Below are 26,506 nucleotides of genomic sequence, written 5' to 3'. Positions count from 1 at the left end.
TCTCCCCCCATGGGAAATCCAGGAAGCCATGCCAATTCCACCAGATGTTCCTGAAGCGCAGGCATCTTGTAAACACCATGAAATGTATTAAGGGCTAATGTAGTGGCTGCTGACAGAGGTCTTCGGCGCATGATTTGATTTTACCACCTGCTGCACACACACAACGCACATGTACATATACACAGACACTGCAGTCTCTCACGGGGCTTGACGGGGTCTTCATGTTATAGGCCCTAAAGTGATATTCGTGTACAGAATAGAGCGTGTAGAAATGCTCTAGGCCTATAAAATTAAAAGGGGGTATGGCTCCAGATGTCCGCCCAGAAAACTATTACTGAAATCCTACAAAAATAAGGACAATATCTTAAAGGAAAAGAACGATGTGGTACAATAAAGACACCGATTTTTTTTTTATATTAAAGCTTAACTGAATAATCTGTTATGTTTGTTATTACATCAATACATTCTAGGCTCAAGGTTTACTGCGCGTGAGACCAAAACAAAGACACAGCAGCAAGCTTAACTCTGTTTTTTTAGACTGATGAAAGTATTTCTCGCATTAATAACGTGCAGCAGTGCAATCAGTCTAGAGTATATGTGAATTTCCGATAATAACAGCCGTTATTCATTTATTTATTTATTTCTTAATTATTATGATTACTTTTTTTTTTCTTTTTCTTTTTTTCTTTTTTTTCTATCGCTCTTCGTCAGTCCATAGAGGGAGCCACTGCTGACCGCTTACTGCTCCCCGGTGAGAGACAAACCCGGAGCTCAACCTGCCCGGTACACCGCCCCCAGCATGTCATACTGTACGAGCCGCATGTTCATCACAAGCGCTGCTTGCACTCCGACAGCCGTCTGACATCCGCGGCGCACCGTTTGCGGGATCAGGGCCAGACCTGCTCGGCGCTCGCACTCGGATTTCTGCAGCAGAACATTAACCGGCGACGTTTTTCTTCAGCGAGCCAGGCAGCGGAGTCGGAGATACGCAGGTAATTGCAGGTACGTCGCCAAGGCATCCACGGGATGACCAAGCCGCTGCGTACCGTAGCCCTGTGGTCAGGTAACCGTGAAAACAATACACAGACGAGCTGTTCAATGAGTGTGAATTTTGAAACAAGTGAGGGGGGGGGGTCTGCAGTAGCACTTGTTTCTGATGTAGTTCGCTTGTTTCAGGGGAATTGTCCGGTAACAAGTGTCAGTATCTCGAAAGGAGGCTGCGATGAACGGAACAGAGTCAAGTAAAACGCACACTGTATTTGATGGGGCAGCTTGTTATGTTGGACTCGTGTTGTGCAAATACAGAGTTTTAATCAACGTGGGCTCCGCATGGCTGATTAACTCGTTCTTTTTCCTCACACCGACTGACACCGAAGGGCATGTTTACGCACGATCTTTACGCGTATTACGCACTAATCCTTTTGGAGAAAAACAGCCGAAAAACACTTCGCCTAGCTGAAGTCGCAGATTTAGCTGGAGCGGTGCCAACATAAACATCACGCCAACCGCGGGAGACGTTGGGGCTCGTATGCCATCAGTGATGTAATAACTGGTATTAAAACGTGTAGGCTTTTCAAGCAAGGAAAAAAAAATCTTGCGGGCTCGATCCAGTTGGTTCCTCTGCATCTCGTTACAGTGTTCCTCCGACGCTTGGCCGACATGCTGGGGATCTGTGTGTGTCTTTGTGCGGTTTTCACGCATGTCCTCTCTCAGGAGGCTGAGGAGCCCATCTCCTACACGGTAAGTCGGCGATTTTTGCCTGGTAGTGTTTTGCCCGTGTGTGTGTTTGACTCTCATTTGCTGATGGAGAACTCGGGGTTCGTGTTTTTACTGATTACGTGTTGTTACACCGAAGGACATTAAAACGTGTATCATTTCATGGCAGTCATTATCTGTCCTTCACAGTGCACAGAAGGGTATGAGTATGACAGAGTCAGAGAGCAGTGCAGAGGTGAGAAATGACAAATTGCCCTAAATGTTAAGCATGGGTTATTACCCATTTAGCTTTTCGTGCTTAATTTATTATTATTTCTGTCTTTGATTTTCATCTACTTTCACCTAAGCTTAATATAAGTTGTTGAAATAATACAGAAGTAGAGAAAGTGCCATATCTAATGTCTTTCTTTCTCTCTGTCACACCGTTTTCCCTGTGTCAGACATCGACGAGTGTGCATTATTAGATGATGCCTGCAAAGGAGGGATGCAGTGTATCAACCACTTCGGTGGATACCTCTGCCTCCCCAAGAGCGCCGTCATCTATATCAGTAAGGAGGGCGAGCAGGTGCCCCTGCCGGACCCCGTCCCTCCTGTCCCTGCCGTGCAACCAAGCCAGCCTCAGCTCCCACCGGTGTTTTCTGGCATCCAGAGAGTCCCTCAGCCCGGCCGGACCATCCGATGCGCACCCGGATTCACTGCAGATGAGCAGAACCTCTGCAGAGGTGAGATCAGCTTCCTAACACCGCCCCCCCCCCCCATCAAAGTACCTTGAAAAAGTACCTTTTCATTTTTTTACTGCTTTACACCAACATATGGAGACAGTTCCTCTTATCTCAGCAAGTGGTGTTGACAAGCTCCTCAGGAGAGAAATTGGACTCTGTCAGCAGGAGCAGAGGTATGACTGTAAAATATGGTCTATAAGTGCAAAATGGATGGCGGCCATACACTCTCCATAAAAAGTTATTTTTTTAAATTGTCCAGAATATTAAAGATTAGACTTTTTGCCTGCATGAAAACAGATTACACCCTAAAAACATGGTTGCAGATTGGAATTCCACCGTACTGACTGCCGCGTACTGCGGTATACTGCTGGAATTCAATGCTGATATCGAGAAGTGTTTTTAATCTCCTGAATATGCTTTTGTTGCATTTGGGCAGATGCGGTGCTGTTGCCCGGGAGAATGTGTCTGAATGTGTCTCTAGCAGATCTACGTAGGTAGATAATTACTCGCTAATGACTTTAAGGCGTCAATAAGCAGAGCTCCAAAGGTGAACTGTTCATCCATCTGTCTTGACAGTCATCAACGGCCAAACCATGGGTAGCTGCCAGATGTGTTGCAAGCTTCTCACTTTTTCTCTCTGTGATGTCATGTTTTCTAAACTCTTTGGTAGCTCGCAGCATGATGTTTTTGGCCAGCGTTCACCTCCTCCCCAAAATATAAAAAAAATGTTCTTGTTTTAGGTTTTGAGGTCTTCTGCTTTTGGGGGAAATCACGGAGATTTTCTAACACTGCAGCAAGCATCTGTGCCCACATATAGCCTTTAGACCGACAATAAATATTCCCTGGGCCTTGACGAGCTTGTGATTTTGGAAGCTGCGCAGTCCTATGTGGGTGTGATCCTGTGCTTGAGCGAGACTCTTTGATCTTGTCAAATGGGGAGTGGTTTAGATTCAATCTTTTTTCTCACTAACACACACATGCACACACACACACACACCACACACACACACACACACACACACACACACACAATGGTGCCCAGATGTTCATAGCTGCACCTGAGGGACAGAATCTCTGATATCGCTCGCTCGTAACCTCTTTTATCTTTTAGTTTGTCATCTCTCAGAGTCTGTGAGAGATCAGGGGGGTAATTGTGGGTATGCAGAGTTAGCTCTATAAATGTAATGTGAAGCAAAGTGCAATACTGTACAGTACATGTGCTCAGTGGTTAGGAGCTCCTTTTTCCATACGCAGAGGCATGTGGCGAGTGCCTGTGCGGTGAGGCTTGCGGTCACAGAGCTCCGGTAAAAGTAACAAATTTGATTTTACACCTGGGGCAAAGATATGTGTGAGGTGCTTTATGTGTTTCTCTGAATTGGAACCCAATTATGTTTTATTAGGGTGTAAAACATGGCAGCATATCAGCTAAAGTAACCACATAAGGGAGCTGGCATGGGTATAATACTTGATTCACTGGTGTGCTGTCCCAGTGCATGGGCTAAACAAAGATAGGCTGTTGCTGTCAGTGTTACTGCTTTGAAATGACTGGAGCTTTAACTGAAAGGCATCTCCTGCCGTTATGTGGGTGTATATTTCTGCTGGGGGAGTGATATAATCTTTGTTTACATCAGTCTCTGGTTTCTCTGTTATTACCTTTAACTTGCTACAATGTGCCAATTGTTCTTGGACGCAGAATTGTCGTTTCCTTTCTTTTTTTTTTTGGTCCACAGTGGCTGTTGTGCACAGCTACGTATCTTGCTAGCAAAGGAATTCCCATTAACTTTCAACGGGTGGGGGTGGGGGTGGGGTGGGGTGGGGGGGACCTCAGTGTATCAAATAACGCTTACATCAGGCTCCTTCACTGCTAACTCACCACTCTGTGCAGGAAACCTAGGGTGCCGAGTCAGGTAGGGCAGAGGGGATGATGAAAGGCTGACACTGACTAAATAACCGCAGAAGCGCCGGAGCACTGACCAAGCTAGGATGTACCAACGTCATGGGTTGTTCTGCTGCTGAGTTACTTTGGTGATTTATTGCTGAGTGTGTGGCGGTAATAGTAGAGAGATCAGCTAAATGCTCTACAAAAAATGAAGCCAGTTTTCCAAAGCACAACTTAAATTGTTAAAAAAAAAAAGTTTCTAAAACAAAATAGCTTCCCTTAAGTGCACTATTCTTTATGCTGATTAAAAGTGAAACAGACCACAAATTACATAATACACTTCACCCCAGTATTTTTCCTTTTAAATGTAGCTTTAATATTCGTTCCCATGTGGATAACTATTGCAAATGGGCAATAAAACCTTTGGCCCTGAGTATGAACCCGAGCTTAAGTGAGTGTTGTTGTAGTGACACATAGGGGAAGCTGGCTCCCTACTCCAGCACGACCATGCAGAAAAGCTATGGACCTTTACTGTAAGTGTGACAGCTTAATGATACCCCACATTTCCATGAACCCCCTCACCCCCCCCCCCCCCCAAACATACACACACATAATTACTGTGTTTAGCACCGGGAGATGCCTACAACCGGGTTGTTGTACTCTTGTGTACGCATATTAACTCTTATTTTCATCCGAGGTGAGATCATTTCCTCTTAGAAATGAAGGTTGTCCATCAAAAGTGGTCAAATCAGTCAATAAATCTGATGGAAAGTGGAAAGCAGTTATTTTTGTGATTCTCATTTACAGTTGAACACTGTTTGGGAGCGCACTCTCACGTTTTAGAAATAATAACTGTACTTTCAGCGGCTTCAGGCATATAATATTGGTCACAGAGAATGATAAGTATCATGTTTTACACTTTGTGGGTTTCGTTATTCTCCTCACAGGTCTCGAGCTTAAATACTTTAGCTTCTGCTCATTTATTTTTCATCTCTATATTAGACACTCCTGCGCTGCAGTATGGGACATGAAAGGACATGCCACTCCTGTTTACCTGTCTGGTTTCCTGAGGTCATGTAGGCCACATTACCACCTTCATGCCTGACTAATTTCAGCTACGTCTGGACGCTCTTCACTTGCAGTGGCTGGAAATCTTTCCTAAGTGTGTTCTATTAAGGCAGTTAAGCCCTCTGTGACAGAGAACTTGTGTACTTTTCCGAACAAGGCATGTGTGCATGCAACAACATTTTTCCGTGCAGATGCAATGCACTTGGGAGGAATATCTCTGGAATGTCAGCGGTGGTTGTTTTTTCCGTCTGCTCCCATCTTTTGTGATGGTAGGAATTACTCACCACCTTGACAGATAAGCATCGGATCGATCTGCGAGGAGCAGGAATGCAGAGAGCAGAACGAGCAGAGAGAGCCCCGTGGTTGCAAAGCACAACATGACGCTGCCGGCGGGCTTCACGGTTTGACCTTTACAGTTTAAAGGACCTTTACAGTATTAACTTTACAGCTCCGCTCATTGTGTCATCCTGACATTTGCATTTGAAGAAACAAGCCCCAGAGACCAGTCTTTGCCGTTCCACAGACAATCTAAAAAGAGGATACACAGAGAGCAATAACAGTTTTTCAGGAAATTCCTTCAGATGTTATCCTGTTCATGTTTGTTTCTCCCAAACATCCATCAAAGATAAGCGACACAAATTTAGAAAATCTGTGCCGAAGACTTCAACGCTGATACGCACAATACAGGATATAGAGGAAGTCAAATTAAAACATTCTGCAATGATTTTGTCGCCCGATAGGAGGAAGTGGGCTCGAACAGAAAGCCTCTGCTTGATGAAAACTGGCCCACTTTGTTTAGGGTAACAAAAAGACAACTGAGTCACACCTTTGTGCCTGTTGAACCCCCCTATTACCGGCTAAGCTCTTTTCTTCCACCTGTTCTCAGACTGCTGATTTGCACCGTCCTGCATCAGTGTGTGTTCACTATGCGATTGTCCTGGTGCTCTGTGATTTTCCTGCCCAGCTCATTGCACCTGCTACACTACAGCTTCTGCTGTAACAACTAGTGTCTCATCTTTGAGCCCATGAATTGTAGTTGCCTCCTACGGAAGGGTGATGTTGGTCAGTCTGTCAGCTCACCACTGTGGTCTGGATCAATATATCTCAGCAACAGTTTGTCGTTAAAATCGAATATTTGGATCGTTAAAATCAAATATTTGGATGGGTCGCCAGGAAATTTTTGATATTCGGGATGAATTGTAATAACTTTGGCAGGCCTCTGACCTTTTTTTCATATGAACTGCAAAACTTTGGACGTTTCCAACTGCTCCAGTTACACTTTGTGTTTACTGTTTATTAGCAAATGTTAGCACGCTAACATGCTAAACTAAGATGTTGAACACGGTCAACTGCAAACCTGCTAGCATGGCTCTAGACTCTTAATCCTGTTATTGTATGGCTTATACTTTTTTTATGTTGATCTATTTAATACCTTTCTCCGTTCTTATTAAAATAATGATTATTTGTACTGTATGGAATATTTGCCAAATTAAAAGTTCACTGAGGTTCACTAAAACAGGGTTGCCGTTACATACTTTGTCCACCAGAGAGCACTGACAAGTTTACTTTTTTAATTGTAAAATATGCTGCTCACTAATTTGGTCACAAGTCCTTGGTAACTAAGGGGTTCCTTATAAAAAACATTATTGGCTATGTTTTATATTCACGTTAAAAAATTAAAATTAATTAAATAATTATTTAAGTAATTAGGAGTAATATCAATTGATAAATCATGAAAATGGTCAGATTTTTAAATGAGTTACTGATATCAGTATCCTCATCAGACATGCAGCATTGGTCATGTTTTAAACTCAGCACTTGTGAATCAACATTGCTGAGATTTTTGGCTTTCAGGACTCACTTTCCATTTGTAAACTGTGCCAGAGCCCTGCGCATGTCGCAATTCCTCAGATGCTCATAAAAAAGAATCAAATTCTTGAATGCTCTTTTAATAACTGGATGTATTTAGACATCTGTGTCTCTATGGCAAATATGTTTTTTATGTCTTGATTTTAGAAACCACGAAATCGAGAGTAAAACAACGACAACTGAAACAACTGCTTTAGTAACATCCTAAAACAAAATCAACACATTACATGGAGACTCTTAAAATACATTTCAGAGAATGACTTCTTGCCCTCCTGCAATTTAATGGACATCATTAGCTTCCTAACTCTGCCAGAAAGGACGAGAGTGTCTTTCAGTCCATCCTGCAGGCAGCCCCACTTTTGGCCTGTGCAGTGTTGCTGTACAGTGTGCTGTTATTGCTTGTGGTTTGCTACTGGCTCCCCTCTGCCATCACATCAACAAAGGGCAGAGCGGAGCAAGGGGGAAGCAGCTTTGCTGTGCCTCCTCGGTGAAAGTGCTTAATGTTGTTGTTATTATTCTCCCAGAGGTCGGTGCCTGTCCAACGGCCAGCTGCTTCCTCCTCTGATGTGCTTACATGTGTTGATCTTTCCGTTTACCTCATGATGGAGCAGGACACAGGGCTGCTATAAATCACTATTGCGCTGAGCTGCATGAGACTCACATGCGACCTGTGTTTGTCACACTCTTTCCCTTTTTCTTGATTCTTGTTATCACAGTGATAGTTTGACCATATTTTCAGTGTCTGTGTTTACAAGATTCATTCCTTCCATGCCACAAATTTTTTATGAAGGCTGTAAATGGCAACACCCTGACTATCGACGTGTCGGGTGGGCAGAGTGATTGATCTTCATGTTGAACAGCAGGAGAGTTGCTCTGCACTTCTTTTTTCTGCACATTTTCAGAGTAACAGGAAGGATCATTATCAGTCGGGAATGTAGCTGGCACACTGGACGGATTTTCAAGAACGTCAAGACTCTGCCCGACCTTTAAAAGCATGTGGAACAAACTCACAAATCAGTTAGTAAGTGTCAACATGACTAAAACTCTTGTTCCTCCTGAACAATGAGAGCGATGAGAGGGGAATCTTGGGAGTGGTGCGAACAGCCGGAGCATGGAAATATTTCATGCCCTAATACGGATGGAAATACACGGAATATAAAGTTTTAGTGTCTTGAATACTTTGATTTCTTATCTGTTTGTGTTTGGACTTGCATTGAAAGGGAAACACTACCACTCCCATCTGTCATGAGGTCGTGTTCAAGTCAGTGATAGCTGCATTTCACACTGAATTTGCAGAGAGAATTATACACAAATGAAACAATGTGCAGTGCACTGTTTGCCAGGAAGGGTGATATTAAGGTGTTTGGGATTAAGCAAAACCAAACGCTCAGGGGCTGGTGTATGACATGCTGATAAATTTGACGCTGTGAAATTTTATGGGCTATTAACATTGCACATTTTGCCCCCTGCTTTCCCAAAGATTGAATTATCCAATAATCACAGGGAAACAGAGATGTTGTCCAACAGCAGGATGGCTCCAACTGTTCTTTGGAACAGCTCCTGCTTTCCATTGCAGTGGTTCAGTGAAAACAAGACTAAATGCTCTCAAGTGATAATTACAACAAGCCCTATCATGTCAGCATAAATCTGGAGCAAATAACACATTGTTCTGAATTCAGGCCAAACAATTTTTGGTCCCCGTTTTGGACAAACATGTTTGTTTGTTTTTTGTTTGTTTGTTTGTTTTGTCTTTGTTTTAGTTTTTTTTTCCTCATTCATATGCACGCACTAACACACGTGCACACACATCAAACATGCATCTCTTCATAGTGTATCACTCCATTCTGTAAAACATAAGCTCTGCCAAAAGGCCATTTAACGTTCAAGCACCTCAAACAGGACCTCTGATACACACACACCCACTCGTCCGTACACACACAAGCTCACATTCTTTGAGCTGCCGCCATCCCCGCTACTCCCCCAGCTCCCGCAAGGCATTTAGAATTAATCTCCCTGAAAAGCAAGGAGTTTTTAACTCTGACATCACATATGCACACTCGGCTGTAAATCTAACTTCAAATCTTGAAAAGCCCTTTTTTGTTTAAAAAAAAAAGCCTCCACCCTTTCTCGTCATTCTTCCCTTCCACATCCTCCACTCTTCTGCTGGACGGCCTTATCTTCCCCTGTGATGTTACAGCAGGCTCCCTCTTAGAAGAAACTTGTAAGTTGTTTTTAATAAATTTCTGAAAAAAATCTGACCTCAGAGAACAGAGTAATTTCCCCGCACTTGCAACAAATCACCACATTTGATGGCTTGTTGCAGTAAGATCTGTTTTCCTGTGTAAACTACAGTACATAGACTGTACTGCATGTGGTAAGCTGTGGAGATTTTATGGGACCTAAGAGCAGTCGCACCCCTCGCGCACACACACACACACACACACACACACACACACACACACACACACACACACGCTGTACCTTTGTGTTGGCAGCCTCTTAAAGGTTTAGTGACAAAGTAGCAGTTACCGAAACATATTCCTGTCAATGAGTCTTTGGGTTGCATTCAGCACATATGCTTTTATTTAGAGCTCTCCCAAGTGATCTGAGGATGGCTCGGGACTTTTCTGTACACAGAACTTCTTGGGAAGCGTCACTGCATTTAAACAATTTACAGTCATGTGCAGTTACTTCTTTCTGTAACAGTTCATGGTTTCTGTGTTGGAACATGGTCCACACCTTGAATAAGGATTCACGCAGTCTCCCAGGTAGCCAACACCATTCCGCCTGACGGTGGCATAAATGTTGTCAAACTCACGCCAGGTAATTCAAAATCATTCCAACTCCACCTGATTCAGTTCTGGTTGGCGACAATGGCATAAAAAGAGAAAACATGCTGATGTAAGGAGCTGATTCGTAGCCCAAGTATCGAAGCCATATGTGGACCACCTTAGGCTCAGGTTTTGTCCTGAATTCAGTCTGAACAAAGTCAAGTGTGCCAACTGCAATCAGATTCTGCTGCCTGTCTGAGCTGACACTAATCCTGTCCAAGCTTAAATCAATGTGACCCTCCTGTCTCCATTAGGATGATCTGTTATAATTTTGGTGATCCCCCAGGCATTTTATTGCCACAATTGGGTACAAATTTTAATTTGTCCACTATTTTGGTTTATGATCAAATACCTCCAAACATCTGACATTCCCATCAGCTTGTGTATAGGGCTAATTAGCAAATGTTAACACTCTAACATGCTAAACTAAGGTGGTAAACAGTGTACTGTATTTAGCTTTTCTGTCCCTAACACCATAACAATTCACTGGCATCATAGTTTTGTTGTGTGTTTCTTGGCACTGTGACAGCATCAACACACAGGACTTTATTTTATCAGGAGTCACAGACTTGTGTTGTCTGAATCTACTGCCAGAAGGCAAGGCACTTCCAGTCTCAATGAATCACCAAATACCTCCAGGAAGTAGGTGTGGTTGTGATTCACAGGGGCTTGAACCCCAGCTTCTGACGGTTGCTGTCTCCTGTCTAACTATTTTTTGACATTCATTCAAAGGTTTTGTTGGTACTGTATGTATACAGGATTTCATATACTATATTCGTATTGTCACCCAGACAGATGCAGCCTTCTAAACCTACTCAAATCTCTAAAAATCAGGTAAAGACAAACACTGTTGAGTTCGGATGCACTTGCTTATCTGTGGCCATACGCACCACGTGGGGAAATCTGTTGTCCGAATCCAGACTAAGTAGATCTCTTGACCTAAGGCTGAATCTGGATGCTACAGGTCCACCACCAGCAGTGACATGACCCCTCTAGTGCACCAGAGCTTTTTTAGCAGCCATTTCATGAAACCTTTGGACTGTTGCGAGCGGGTCAGTATCCCACAATGTGATACTGCTGCAATCCAAGCATTTGGTTTCTCACTGACACTTGGTGCTGGTTGCAGATGCACTTTCCCACATGCCTTTCAAGCCACATCATAGCATAAAATTCTCTAGAACAACATCACTGCTTTTATCTTTGTCTTTTACAAAGCAGGTCAGTGAGCAACAGGCCTTGTCTGGGCATTCCTCTCTCTATGTAATTTGCACCTGTTGTCTCTCGGGTTCACCTTTAGATAAGCCCTGGTTTTGTACATAACGTACTGAGTTCATCTTATCAATCTGCCCCCGTGGAGTTGAGCACCCTGTATCCCTTTCCTTCCTTTAAGGTTTGAAGGCAACTCACCTTCTGTCCGCCTTTTGTTTCATGGGCTCTTCCAAAACAAATCAAGCCAATTTCTCACCGGCACCAGTCCCACCGCAGGGTGGAGGCGGTGGGACTGGTATATGCGGTATTTGAGGCATGATCCTTTCCAGCTGAGATCATAACACATGAAACATTTCCAGGGGAATATCAGTTAAAGATATCTTCGCCGCAGCAAGTTGGGCTTTCCGATACTCATTTTAATGGTTTGATTTATCAGTTTTACATGTTTGATCTTAGGGTGTTTTCTATGAAGAGTGGATTCATAATTATGTTACTCTTTGTCTCAGGTGCACTGTGCCTAAATCCTGTGGGAATGGCAATAGCATCATGTCTGTCAAGGCAGCACAGTTAGCAAATGGAGGACAGAGTGACGCTTCTGGTTTTGCAGTCTTCTTCCAGTCAGGTTCTTCTGATTATTGTTAGGCTGTGCACGTGTCAAATCACAATGCAGTAATAGTAGCCCCTCCTTTCCTGTGTGTGTGTGCGTGTGGTATTGAGGATAACTGTCTGTCATGCTCTTAAACTGATGCCCACTGGCTGTCTGCATATGATGGGTTGTGTCAGACCACCCAAGAGGACTGCTGGTGGGCCCACAGGGATGAGAGTATACAGAATGGCGTACTTGTAGTGTGTGTGGGAGAAAGAGAGAAAGATAGATAGTTCAGAAAAAAGCGGGTCAGGAGGTTATAGTGAGAAAAGCCTCTTTTAAGAGGCTGTGGCTCCAAACAAACCAAAACTAAGAACATGTTTGTAGGATCAACATAGTAAGAGAATCTTTCCACTGATGTGTCAGGTATTTTAGCCCAAGCTGGAAAACTTCAACTTCGCCTGAATACTTAGCTAATAATGTAAGGAAAAAAAATGTTTTTGGAGGCTTAACCAGTTGTTAACATTGACAGAAACTCTTACACTGCTGATTTTATGTAAAGTACCATTTATCTTGAACATTCTGGTCCTAACTTTAAAATCGGAGTTGGTAACTTTTAAGTTTGCACTTCTGTCATGTTTATCATGAAGTCAGTGATAAATCTGCAGTTGTTTGCAGTATAGACATTTCACGCTGCAGTAAAAATGGTTTGAATTGATTTTGGAAATGTAGCATCTTTCTGGCAGGAGCTTTGTGTTTTCAAGCTTCTTAAACTAACATCAAACTACTCCTTATCGTGTTATATAATAACTTATTAATGATGGGGTGAGAGATAGAAAATTACTGTGTTTGGATCTTTGTGCTTTTGGCTCAATAGATGTCTGTTGAGAGAGCGAGGCGTTATGGTGGAAAGAACATGACTTATCAGTTGAGGTCTTTCTCCCTCTTTAATACACAGACACACACACACACACACACACACACACACACACACACACACACACACACACACACACACACACACAAACTTCCCCCTTCAAAAAGCTGTCCTGTTAGTAAAAGATATGATCTGTGTTTTCCCCTTCACCTGGAGCTGCTGAATAAAAGCCCTCTTTATTTGATCGCCTGCTTTCTGTGTGAACATGTGTGTTTATGCCCATGTGTGTGATGCGATGGTGTCAGTGATCACAGACTTTTCTGTCTGTGGAAAAAAAAAGTTCACACATCACAGATCACACAGTGCATATAGCCCAGACACGTTGCTCTGCTTTGTTTGCCGTATGTCCCTGCATACAGCGGGCATTAAGTCTGTATAGCTTCCTCTCGGTGTCTATGAGCGTTTTTGTGTGTTTATTTCAGACATTGATGAATGTGCGACAGGTAGACACACTTGTGGCCCTGAACAGACGTGCTACAACACCAGAGGCTCCTACACCTGCCAGTGTCCTCCAGGCTACCAGAGGAATGGAGACCACTGTGTAGGTGAGTCACTGTCATTCACAGATGCAAAACGCAACCTCTCTGAAAAGGTATTTTTATGGGCTGCCTTAAAGAATTGCTTTTTGCAATGTCTCTTACTGTCGATTTGTGTTTTTATGTTTTCCGGCAGACAGAGACGAGTGTGCCCTGACCCACTACTGCATGCACAGATGTGTGAACACCCAGGGCTCGTACTACTGCGAGTGCAATGCAGGTCACAAGTTGGCCAGCAACAACCACAGCTGTGTTGGTAAGTCGCTGAAAAGCAATGTGTTCTCATGGGTGAGTGTGTGTTTGCGTGTACAACATCGAATTATGAAAAAATGTTGCTTCAATGTTAGTTATTCAGAGGCAGCCTGTCAGACATTTTGTGTTGCAGCCGATATCCACCTAATCTGCCCGGTTGCGATGCTGACTTTTAATAGATCTGGGTTGCTACTTGCATGCTCAATGCAAATGAAAAGTGCATATAGTAATAATCATAATTACCTTTATTTATATTTCACTTTCTAAACACTGTGTTTACAGAGTCCTTTACTAGAAATACAAGTAGAGCAAAACCACACACTAGGCCAAAAGAGAATTACTGTAAATGTATACAGTACATGATAAAACATAATAACATAATAAAACAAAAGAGCATTAACAAGTCTGATTAATAAAGCTGCATGAATAAAAGTGAGTTATTAAATAAAGTTATAATAATGAGATGTAAAGAAGTTTGGTGCAACACAAAGCAGAGGATGGCAGCTCAGGTTTAGCTTGCCAACGTCAAGTGTTAACACTTATTGTGTTTCTCTCATTCCCCAGTTTTTTCAGGATGCAGACTTTTTGAGGTCAGAAACGGCTTTAACAAAACAAATGGTGCACCAGTGGTTGCTCTGATTGCCTGGAGGCTCAGAGCTATCATGACGTTATTGAAAATGTTGTGCTGTGATAGAGGGCTGTTTTATCTCTGAAACATAGTTAGAAATCCATCAAAACCCATGAAACTGGTTCTCAGCTATGCTGAAATGTGTGTGTGTGTGTTTGTGCTGAATGTGTGCATATTGTATTTGTGTGTGTCTTACTGCGTCCTTTTGACCTGTAGCGGGTACAACTTCCCTACGGGAAATAAATGAGCCAGTTATGATCCTTATTTTATCCATAAATGTAAAACACATGTTTTGTTCCAGATGTGAATGAGTGTGATGTGCAGAGTCCCTGTCAGCACCACTGCTATAACCTGATTGGCTCCTTCCTCTGCCAGTGTGACCAGGGCTACGAGCTGGCACAAGACATGGTCTCTTGCCAAGGTGGACACACATGCACACACACACACACACACACACACACACACACACACACACACACACACACACACACACACACACACACACACAGAGGAACAAACACATACATATATGCATAAAGATATATGTATACAGTAGCAGTTAAATGCACGTTTGTAAACACCTACCACTTTCCCATTTTTAAACGTGCACTGCCTTATACTCTTTATCTATGTTTGTGTGTGTGCATATTTTCTGTACAGATGTTGACGAATGCAGCTTCTCCAGCTACATGTGTCAGTACCAGTGTATCAACAGCCCAGGAAGTTACTCCTGCGAGTGTCCAGAAGGATATCAGCTCCAGGGAAACAGGTTGTGTCAAGGTACTGCAGTCTCCCTTTTCCTTCTACCAACCTTTTTTTATCCCTTCTTTGTTTATTTATTCATCTATCTTACCCTCCTTCCTGCCCTTCATTAACTCTTTGAAAATACTTGTTGAGGGAAACTCGATCATTCCTGCTATCATCCACTATTCTACCTCTCAGGCAGGAATGAAACCCACTCTCAACCAGTACTGTCATGGAAAGAATGCAGAGGTTACGCAACACAAACACAGCAACTTTGTGTTGCCCTGCTAAGCCACCTCTGTGAATTTATATGCATGATGTTGGTTACTTGAAGTGGATTTATTTGAAGCTCCAGCACTCTCTCAAAGCGTGAGCTGTTATTTTTTCCTCTCCCCCTCAGTCAGGTGCAGGCTTTATAGGGGGAGCCATGAATCCGGCCTGTTGTGTCAGGGGGACCTTTTGGTGATGAATTCAGGTTGCTGTGCCAGAAATAGCCCTGTGGTTTGGGGCACGTTTGATGGGGCTATTTTAATGGCGCTGCATGGAAAGAGCTGCAGGTCGGCCTATGTAGAGTCACATCAGTGGGCTTCCCTCTTGTGTTTCCTTGCATCTTCACAGCTGCTGGATATGCAGCAACAACCCTAAAACACCAGTCCCAAATTGTACATGTACTGAACTTTGACTGTGTTTTCACAGCTCAGTTTCATGAAGCGTGTAGAGTTTGTGTGTGTTTTGGAAGTGGGGGATACTAGCATTATCGTCATCCAGCTATTTTTGACTATTCAATACTTTTTTTTCCCTCTCTGTTGCTCTGCCAATCACCAGACATAAATGAATGTGAGACGGGGACCCATAACTGCCAAGATGATGAAATGTGCTGGAACTATTACGGAGGCTTCCGCTGTTATCCCAGAAACCCCTGCGAGGCACCTTATGCCAAAACCTCTGAAAAGTCAGTGAACATCATCCAGTTCTTTTGTTTCACTATCATCATTGCAGCCAGTTTCACACAGATTTTTGTAATTGTTGTGTGTTTGCAGTCGCTGTATCTGCCGTTCTCAGGCTGAGTGCCAGGGTCTTCCACCATCAATTGTCTACAAATACATGAGCATCCAGGCGGACCGGACTGTGCCAGCGGACATCTTCCAGATTCAAGCCACCAACATCTACGCCAACACACATAACACCTTCAGGATCAAAGCTGGGAATGAGGCAGGAGAATTTTTCTTGCGGGTAAGAGTCGATGGGAATATTCGATGGAAAGCTGGGGGAGGGCGCAATAGGTGATAATAAGCTAATGAAGTGCTAAACTGTTGGTTGTCATGATGCATGATGCTCTCAAAATCTGTAGTTTCAAGCCAAATCCATTAAATAACTCACATTTTCACATCGTTATTATCGTCCTGCCTCCATCATGTACAATTACACTACCTGATATTTTATCAACATATGGCATCTGTAACACAGTAGTTACAGTTATGCTATGTTCTTCCATTTCCAAGGTATTACTTGGCAGTCTAAGCAAATCAGACTTAGAGTCGACAGCCATGCTAGCGCCTCTTATTAGGCTGCACATAGGCAGTGAGCCAAAGGCTAATGTCACCATACTAACAAGCTCACAATGAGAATGCTAACATGTTGTTATTCAGCAGGTATAATGTTTACCATGTTCGGCATCTTAGTTTAGCTTGATTTTCTAATTTGCATTAACCACGAAGTAGAGCTTAGGTGGATGGTAATGTCATACGTTTTAAGTGAGTATTGGGTCAAAAATACCATCTTGATAGCACTAGATCACCAAAGTTTCACCAAAGTGATTACAGTTCATCCTGAGGGGAACATGAATGTGTGTACCAACTTTACTGGCAATCCTTCCCATAATTGGTCATACATAACTAAAAGCCAAAAAAAGTCAACCTGTTGTTGGCGCTTGATGAAAAGTCAGGGGACGATTCATCCTCTGGGGATCCTGTATTTCCAAATGTGCAAAAATGTCATGACAATCCATCCAATAGTTGTAGACATATTTTAGTCAGGACCAAAGTGGTGGACGGATTGTCCAACACAGTGACATTACCATCCATAGAGTTATGCAGCTAGCATGCCTAAAAACAACAGAAACAAATCTAATGCAATGTCCTATATCCTACCAATGTTAAAATTGTATCGAACAAGATGATAAATCGGTATTCACGTGCTAACAAATAAACTGATCGTGTTTTTTGCAGCGTTCCAGCAATGTGAGTGCCATGCTGGTGCTAACCAAGCCTCTGTCAGGCCCTAGGGAGTATGTTGTGGATCTCGAGATGATCACTCACCATCTGACCATGAACTACCGCTCCAGCTCACTGTTGCGGCTCACCATCATAGTCGGGCCCTATGCTTTCTGAGCGCCGCAATTCCCAGCAGCCCACATAAGTCTGGTTCAGCAAACATAGCAATGTAGCACATCAGATGCCTTTATCAGCATAAAATACTGTACTTTTTCATACAATACATGCATACAACATATAACATAGGCTGTCCCAGACTCATACAGCAGCACAGCAGTTCCAATAGAGTTGCTCAAGACAGACCAGTCCATGCTGTAATGTGACCACTGGGCATCTTTTTCTCTCAAGGTGCTGGGAAGCATTGTGAAAGCAGTGTGAAAGGTTTTAGTGTCCCGAAGAATCAAGCACTGTGTTTCAACAACACCACTTAAAAAGTAAAACATTTTCCAACTTTAAAGTTGGAACATTTTGGACTTTAAGTGCCTTAAATTGACATAAGAAAGATGCTGTATGCAGCATTTTTACCTGCAGTGGTTGTTTGCTGCTTCCATACTGAAAACAATTGGGAACAGAGGAGTGGCACTCAGGAAAAGAGGCCTAGTGGACACACATCCTCACTGTGATGAATTTTTGATGAAGCTGTACCTACATTTATCAGTTTGTTCAGACCAGACCAGAACTGCTTACAATAACCTGTTTGTGCATCAGTGAAGCACTCTGTTGTAAGAAAGAGAGAAAAACCATATTTTCTATATTAATGTACATGACAAATATCCAGTATGAGAATCTTTTGATACAAAAGTCATTTGTAAATCACAGCTTTTGTTGATAAATGTTGTAGGGGTTAGTACTGCTACGCCACGCTATTTGTGCAAGTTTCTGTATAGTTTTACTCATGAGTAATAATTTCCAGAGAAGTCCAGAACAGTTCAGAAGTGTAAAGGGAGGGAATTTGCCTGTGAGTTGAGAGAGTGCTTAACTTTATATGACAACAGGCTTCATGCTCGTAGACTTGACTCATAGATGTTAAGTCATGTATATACCTAGGTAACAAATCTGTGTGTAGATACGTGTGTGCATGGGTGTTTTCGTGTGCGTGTATGTGTGTGTGTGTGTGTGTGTGTGTGTGTGTGTGTGTGTGTGTGTGTGTGTGTGTGTGTGTGTGTGTGTGTGTGTGTCTCTATATATATATATATATATATATCCAACAGAGCAGAGATACTTTGAAAATGTGTGAAAAGTGATCTTAAGAAATGCTGTTCTGCATTGTGCCTTTACCAAAGTGAACAAGATCTGACTTCACATGCAGTGTAATGGAAAATGCAGTGGTTGTGTGAAATTCTCCACTGTTCTTCTCATGCTTTTGGGAAAACGTGAGGATGATTTCATCTGAATATAACAATGATAAATTCAGTGAACATGATGCTCTAGGCATCATATCTATCTTATTTAAAGAGATCCAGAGGGGATATAGTAATGTAGTATCTTCAGTCAATGTGTGCTGAGGGACAAATGTGAAGCCTGCACACACACACACACACACTACATATTTAGATCTGAAATTGGTTGGGAGTGGTTTTGTGGTAAGCTGTTACTCAATCATTCTGCTGTCGAGAGCTTTAGTCAGAGCAGCACTGGGACGTGTAAGATGATACATGATGTGTCATTGTTCCCCTAACCCCATCTTCAGCTCCCCGCTCACTGGAGCCTTGTTTTTGCTGTCCATGCATGATTCAATCCTCAGGAGAAAATATTGCTCACCCACTTTTTCTGTGACTCAACCATGCGCTGAACTCCTTAAGAAGAGCAACGTTTTCAGGTTCTTGTTTTTTGATTAATATTCCTCTCCGGGTAATGGTAAAGCTAATTAACTTAAGCTCCCTGCATGTAGCGAAACTTGGCTGAAGATCACAGGAAAAAAATGTGAAAGTTCAATAAGTAGGGTGTTTGTTACCCTCTGTTATCTCCTCAGTACAGTATCCCAGTGATGCAATAACTGTCCTCTATTTCTTACTGTTTTTATACTCTGAACTTGTCTGGGGTCAGATTTTTGAGTACTGTTCCACTAAAAAGGCATCTATCCCAACTGACTAACTCAAATATGTCCAAAAGCAAGTTGATGTATCAGAATCAAGGGATGTTTTGTGATCATCAATCAGTGAAGATGTAAGGCTGGTGGAGATTAGCTGATAGTTTAACACCATGCATCCTCACAAGGCATCAGTATAAATACTTCTTACTACTGTATAACATCTGGAGGCCAGGTTCTTTGTTCAAGTTAGGGAAGGAATACAGTACACCTGCATTACAAATACCTACAGTATCAGATACATTACAAACAGCCTGGATGAACCCATTAGGAGGCCCCAGGGCAAAAAAGATCTGTGATGCCCCACTGATCCACCCATTTATACTCTGTAATTTTCTGACTTAGTGATCAGTACTTAGCTTGAAGTAATTTGATTAAAGAGAATTTCATTTAAGAAAATGCAGCCTGTAAGTACAACGTATACTTAAAGGTGCCCTGTAGAGTTTTCTTATAAACAAACAAAGTTATGTTTATGTTCAATGTTTCTCACCAAAACGCGGTGTGCGTAACCAACACGCTGAGTGTATTTTAAAACATTTGCAAAGCTGTTTTTAAATTAAATCATGCATTGTTTACGTCCAGGTTTGCTGGCTGGCAGTCTTTGCCTTCCTCTCCTGTGCTGGCACAGTGCTACGTTTCTTAGAGCATTACCACCTGCGACTACTGCTCAGCGGTACAGTGTGAAACTGGCAGCAAGCATTGCCTGTTTGCTCATGTACCTGCATGTTTCCTCATGCATGTGAAGGATATAAACAATGTGGGGACCCACTCAAAAAAAACGTTGCTGCATAGCACCACTAGTGGTGAAAAACTCCACAGGGTATCTTTAAAGGGGCATTTTAGTGATTAAGTATTGCACTTCCAAAGTAGCAGAGATCGTCATCTTTAGTCCCCAGTATTCAAAAATGCTGGATCCCACAATTCCCATAATTTATTTATTTATTTATTAATTTTACAACCCAATGCCTCCGACTGATAAAATTGTTTTTTTCTTGAAAATGTTTGAACTCTCAAGCCTAACAAAAGATAACCCTGATGAAGCCATCAGGGTCATTTTCTCCTTGAAACAATAAAAGTCTCAAGGTTAGGCCCTGTTTTGTAACTGTCACACAGTGAACCAGGAGTCTTCGAGGCCCCTAAGGATGGTGAAACGGTGTTTACGGTGCAGCAGAACTACACTGACTAAGACATCCACTTTGCTTCAGAGTTACCAGGTTTAAACTCAGGGTCTAAATCCCATAAATGTTGTTGAAGCTCAAGTGATTAATCATTTTTCAGTGGGAAAATCACTCACAATCACTTTGTGGTACGGAGTTACTTTATGTTGTCCCCAGCCTGTCTTGAGCTCTTTAGAGAGGGAGTCAGGGAGAGAGGTAAGAGGTGTTTTAATGGCAAGAGAGAGAGAGTGCACGAAGAGGTGAGAAATGAGTAGTTGATTGGATGGCATTTGAGATTGGAAAGACATAATGGGATGAGGTCACTTGTTAACACTGGCAGAAAAGTGACCGCACAAGGGAACTCTCGAGGAATCACACATACATACATGCATGCCACTCAAGAAAACACTAAGTTAACAAGAACACACACGCACGTCAAACAAATTAGCAGAACCAGCCGTCCATGTGTGCATGTTTGTGTATGTAAATTGTGAACTCTGCTGGTATGGTATGCTGCCTGTTGCTACTGCATGTGGCTGTTGAACATGTGCCAGGTTGTAAACACTCCCTGCCTGCTGCCCAACCACAGATGTCGTTTCAATCGGCCTTCAGTCAGGCTGAAAAATAAATCCTGGAGGTCCATACCTGTGTGATTACATTCTCTAATTATAGTTTGGAGCAGTAACTCTGAGATGACTAAACGAGACGGACCCTCAGGGTGTTGTGAATGTAATTATATCCTGACAATTAATAGGCCCGTTCCTCAGAGAAAAGTTTGTTATATGATGACGTACCTGACTGTTTTTAGCTCGCCAGGGAAGCCTTTGAATTATGGCGTAATTACAAGGGAAAACATGATATACAAGGATGATAATTATCCCCCGGTACAGTAACAGTAAAGGCCTTTTATGATACAAGTTCATATCAGGGAAAGGTTTATATTTCTGCCACACAGTGTAGTGTCTATCACTCGCTGCTGGGTCAAAGAGGAAATATCTTGGACCTGGAGTGCATCATGGTAGGCCACAGCTAGGTTTCTGAAGTCTCGCTTTATTCAGAGGAGGCTTGATCTATAGTGCCGAGTATGCACACACACACTGGCAAAGAAACACATATCTAAGTTGCCGAGAAGGAATAAAACAAACATAAGGTAAAGGCTAAAAGGACTAACACACTTCCTCACATTAAGACAAGCATATTTGAAAAACACATGCAGCAAGAATATGTATTGCTTTTTATGTTATGTTTTGTAGTTGAAGAGGGGATTTAAGATGTACGCTACACCACTCTCCGACTGCTACCACGCTGTGAGGAAGGAGTAGCTTCCCCATACACGCGCTACCTTCTCCTTCATGGCTGCAGTTCACCGTTAAAGGATAGGGACACAATTTTTCAAGTCTGTCTTAAAAAAGTAGTCAAGTGCCTATATGAAGACTGAAACAAGTTTTACTTGCTGTGATCTTTTCGCTTGCCATCATGAGATCCATTCCTAACGCGCTTTCAGTGATGGGGGACAAAATCCACAGTCCTTTTTCTGCGTGAAAATGTTTTCAAACGTTTATCTGAAGCTAATATGAGGTTTCAGCTGTCTGAGTTAGACAAATCATGTGGATATCTTTTTAGAATAAAATTCCCGGAAAACAATCCAACACAGTTTTGCAGCTAAATCTCGAGATTCTCCCTTACACCCATTGCTCCCAGTCCACTTCCATCTCTCCCACCCTGTCAGCTCACATCTGCCCTGGATTTTCGAGCCTTTTCATATTTTCCACTTCCCTGCCATCCCTCCCAGTGCAACTTCAGAGAAATCGAGAGAGAGAGCAAGTTACATGATGTGTGCGTATTGTATGTAGCATGTGTGGGCGTGAACACATGCATGTGTGACAGCGAAGAAGACAGGCAGGTGAGGTGAGGCCAAGGGTGGGCGCAGGCTCTTGACGTGCCAGGCTGTAATACTTTTCCTCAGGTTGAGGTGTGCTCCCCGGGTGGGTGTGTTACTGCTGGAAATCTCTGTAATGAACAGAAGGCTGGCTCTCTGCCTGATCAAATTCCACCACAGACTCATATCTATCTTGCCTTTCAAAAATGCTCAGCATACCATTGGGTTTTATTGACTTGTCAGAGCAGACAGCGGAGCGCAAGCTCTGCCTTGTAAGGTGTGCAGTTAACAGGTTTCTGAAGCAGGAATTTCTGCTGACGACTTTTTCTTATTTGTAATCCTTTTTTTGTTTTTAGCTGAAATGGACGATTGGTGATAAGAACTACAACTTATGCTGGGACAGTGGTGATTCAAAACTTTGACTGTGTTTATCCAAACTGGACTTAATCGTGTTGGCATATGTTCCTTTTTAATTGAATTAGACAATAAATCGCATACGAGTGTGTGTCTCTCATGTATTACCATTACATTTGAGTCACAGAGGAAAGCATCGGTTTTTCTGCAAAATTAATAGCTGCTGATCTTTGAAAATGAATGCTGTTTAACAGTACTTATGGCAGTCCAGAAGGTATATCCAGAATCCACGAAGATCTCAAACTACCCGGATGGGGAAAAAAAGTCCCTCCGCTGCACCGCAAAAGATTTTTAACCTGTTTCCCAAACTGAATCTCTGTTTCCTAATCCAAATAAAAGAAAGCCAGAAATGGCATATGTTTATAGGGGAACCCCACCAAGTCTACACATTACAGGTCTTGGGGAGTACTACTGTACAACCTTTTGTGGCTCCAGGGGAAACTGTGTGAAGTCTGATCAATTTGGGGCTGAAGACTATAACTTGAAAAGGAAAGAAAGAAGTGACTTTACCAGACCTCTAGAGCCCGGTCCTCCATCCCCGTTTGAGGCCAGCAGCCTGAGGCTACACCAGCCACTGCCAACGAAACACACCCAAATGCCAAATCTCGACCCGAACTGTCTGCGGTCAAACAGCATTGTAGGACATGTATGCGTTTTGGGTCCTAATGCATTGATTGTGATATTTTTTTAAAAACAGACTTGTGAGTCTGACAATGTTTTTGTGCAGTGTGAAATCCATGGGGCAATTTTTTTTTTTTTGACATGAACTAAAATGAACGAGTTGGATTATTAGTTATATTTGTATGCATTGATGTTACTCTCCAATATTTTATATTTTCATAAATAATGCCTTCATATTTTTATCGTGTTGCACAAAAAGAGCAAGGACATATGTCATTCCCACTACCTGGGTAAGAGATAAAGCAACAAGTCTTTTCTATTGTGCATTGGACAGATTATTGTTTCATTCAGATGGTTTGAAGCATCTTTGAGGAAATGTTAAACAAGCGTCTGGGTCTCTCAGACATCACTGGGTATTTATTTTTCGGAGAAATACATGCTTAGCTCTGTGCCTCGAATTTAATGGTAATACATGAGAGGCACAAAATGGGGCTGAGGTAAGCATGCAAAAATCTACAAAACATCTTCCTTCCCAAAAAGCCTGTTCATGGTATTTCCCACACTTCTGCGGGATATGACCAAACATTGTTACTGACTGGAAATCAGTGGTTTGACTTTCACTGGTGAAACTGAGTCAGGCAAAAGGAGCTATGGTAAAGGGCCAATGCTGGCAGATGCTATTCTGCTATCTGTCTTATAATGAGTTTAACCCCCCCCCCCCTTCTCTGTCTTTCTACTCTTTCCTCTCACCCCCTGTCCTGCAAATACAGTTAACTGCATGACCATCCGCGATGAATGGCTGTTAACAGCTGCCTCTTTTTTGATGGTTGCCTGTGAGAGCATGTAATTGCATTTGGCCCTGGGTGTACATGCACTCATTAAACCAGTGTCAGTGCCCATTACATTCCACGGCAGTGCAACTCAGGTACAGAATGCAAATCCCAGGCACGAACGTAGCGTGCTCTGTGGATGTTTGAGCACTGGGGAACAAGAGTGCTGAAGGCCTCAGCTCTATACAAGACCACAAGAAGAAACTGAGTTGCATTGATTGTTTTAAGGGTAAATTTACCTTTTCCAAGTGAACAAGTCAATCGTTCTGGTGAACACAGTATGATTTATTTAATTTCACTGTGTAAATGTATGAATTCACACACACACACACACACACACACACACACACACGCACACACACGCACACACACACACACACACACACACACGCACACACACACACACACACACACACACACACACACAAACTAGGTAAATGGTATCAAATCTAAAATAGATACCAGCAAAACACAGCCAAATATCTCACTATTAGTAGTAAGGGGATGTATCTTGCCAGAATAATTTAGCTGGTCCCAGTTGTTAGGGCTCAGAGAGGATAAGATCTGCTATGCTGGGACCCGATCCACGCTGGGATCAGATGCAGAATCCCAAAAATGCCCATCTTCATGCCAAGATTCAGTGTTGGACCCCTTTTATTTTGTTGAACCATCTTATCTCTTTGCATATTGTTCTGGTATCTCTCCCTAAAAACATTATGAAGACAAAACATTTTTCAATGAAATTTATCTGAGCACTCTGACCTGACTGATGGGAAGGGAGAGGTCTATTTGAACCGATGTTATGGAAGTAAGTTTGCCGTTGGTGAAAAATAAACGACAGATTCCACAAAACCACGAAAACAGACCTAATGTTCTCAGTGGCTCTCAGGTCCTATATCCAGCAGTTATTGTGATACGTCATGTCATGCTGTGTCCATTATTATGGCTGGGGCCTCTCTGCTGTGTGAGACAAACCATCAGTCATATAACACCCAGGAGGATGCACTGTCTGTCTGAATTCCACGGTAATACTGCACGGACAAAGAAGATGTGACATCCCATACAAGACGCCCAGGAATTGGACACTCACTCCTGTTGCACTGGTTGTTCCTTATCACAATACGACATGTCAGTGCATTCACGACTTCTGCCGCAGAGGGTAAAAGCTGAAGGTGATTCGAGCAATAAGATGTGCGATGGCATTATTTGCTAGGGCCCCCACATGTCAAACACTGCAGATGTGCGACAGGGGCCTACCGCAGGTGCCGCCTGACACCTAGAGGACGAACTGCGCATGCACACCTGCGTGCACACAACACACTTCCATCACCACACCCAGAAAACCCCAGGCAATGATTCATGGGTGAGGCATTCAAAATATGCCTCTTATTAGCAGGTAGTTAATCATATTTTGTTTCCTGCTCACTTGGGAAATTTAACTGTTATATCATCAATCATAACTGGAGGAACGGTGAGGGGTGTAATGCTGTAATGGTCCAACAGATGGCAACGTCTGTCCAGTTTACAGTGTGACACAAGCCTTACCCTTTAACTAGGCCCGTCTCTGGACAGTGTTTATCACATTGTCATGGTAAGACACCATATGGAGTAGTGAATGACAGAGATGCAAGACCACATTTCCACTCAGAAGGTCAAACTAAGGAGTGGACACATCCAACAAAGTCACAGTCGTAGAAAATAAAGCAATAAGAAATGAATGCATTTTATTTATATTATCCCAGCATTAATTGAGCCCTTTATTCAATCATACTTCAAAATCTCCTTAATAAGTGCTTAGTATGCTGCAGTATGAAACATTTCTGTATAATCTGGCTATTCTGGGCTTCTACAAGTAGTAATATGGACCGGTTTGGCAGGCTGTACACTCCCTATACTTAGATCTGGTCTGAATCTCAGAGACGCTGCCCTTACTGTGTACTTAACTGTTTTCTGGTGACTTGAATAATGAGCTATAAAGAGGAGACAAAGGGTGTGTATGTGTATAGGAGAGAGAGAGAGAGAGAGATCCCTCCATCCTTCCTGGTGGGAGGTTTGAGATGCGCTGCGCAGACCCGTCCGCTACCGACGCATCTTCCTGGCCTGCCCCCTCTCTCTCTCTCTCTCTCTCCCTCTCCCTCTCTCTCAGTGTCTCTTTCCTCCTCTTCTGTCTGCCAATAGCCTACCTGGAGGGAAGTGTACGAAGCTAATAAGAAAATCTGGCGAGTCGGCCGGGGCCTTGTTAACGCTATGCTGCGGTAAAGAAGAA

The 26,506-nt window shown here is 42.8% G+C and overlaps 1 protein-coding gene across 2 annotated transcripts; it reads left to right on the top strand.

Annotated features, from left to right (window-relative positions):
* The first annotated feature begins 797 nt into the window (after positions 1–797).
* efemp1 (EGF containing fibulin extracellular matrix protein 1) lies at positions 798–18,355 on the top strand. 2 transcript variants are annotated; one of them, XM_040138345.1, is made up of 11 exons: positions 798–992; positions 1,637–1,740; positions 1,906–1,951; positions 2,157–2,438; positions 13,240–13,362; positions 13,490–13,609; positions 14,535–14,654; positions 14,894–15,013; positions 15,803–15,929; positions 16,018–16,210; positions 17,206–18,355. In XM_040138345.1, the coding sequence occupies exons 2-11, from the start codon at positions 1,660–1,662 to the stop codon at positions 17,365–17,367; spliced, it is 1,374 nt and encodes a 457-aa protein (XP_039994279.1). In that variant the 5' UTR covers positions 798–992; positions 1,637–1,659; the 3' UTR covers positions 17,368–18,355. The 2 variants fall into 2 exon arrangements, with proteins under 2 accessions (XP_039994279.1, XP_039994278.1); XM_040138344.1 differs by having other exon boundaries at positions 798–1,002.
* Positions 18,356–26,506: the final 8,151 nt, after the last annotated feature.

This window comes from Xiphias gladius, chromosome 11, assembly GCF_016859285.1.
Source record: "Xiphias gladius isolate SHS-SW01 ecotype Sanya breed wild chromosome 11, ASM1685928v1, whole genome shotgun sequence".
NCBI lineage: Eukaryota > Metazoa > Chordata > Actinopteri > Istiophoriformes > Xiphiidae > Xiphias > Xiphias gladius.
This window is presented reverse-complemented; position numbering and strand designations above follow the sequence as displayed.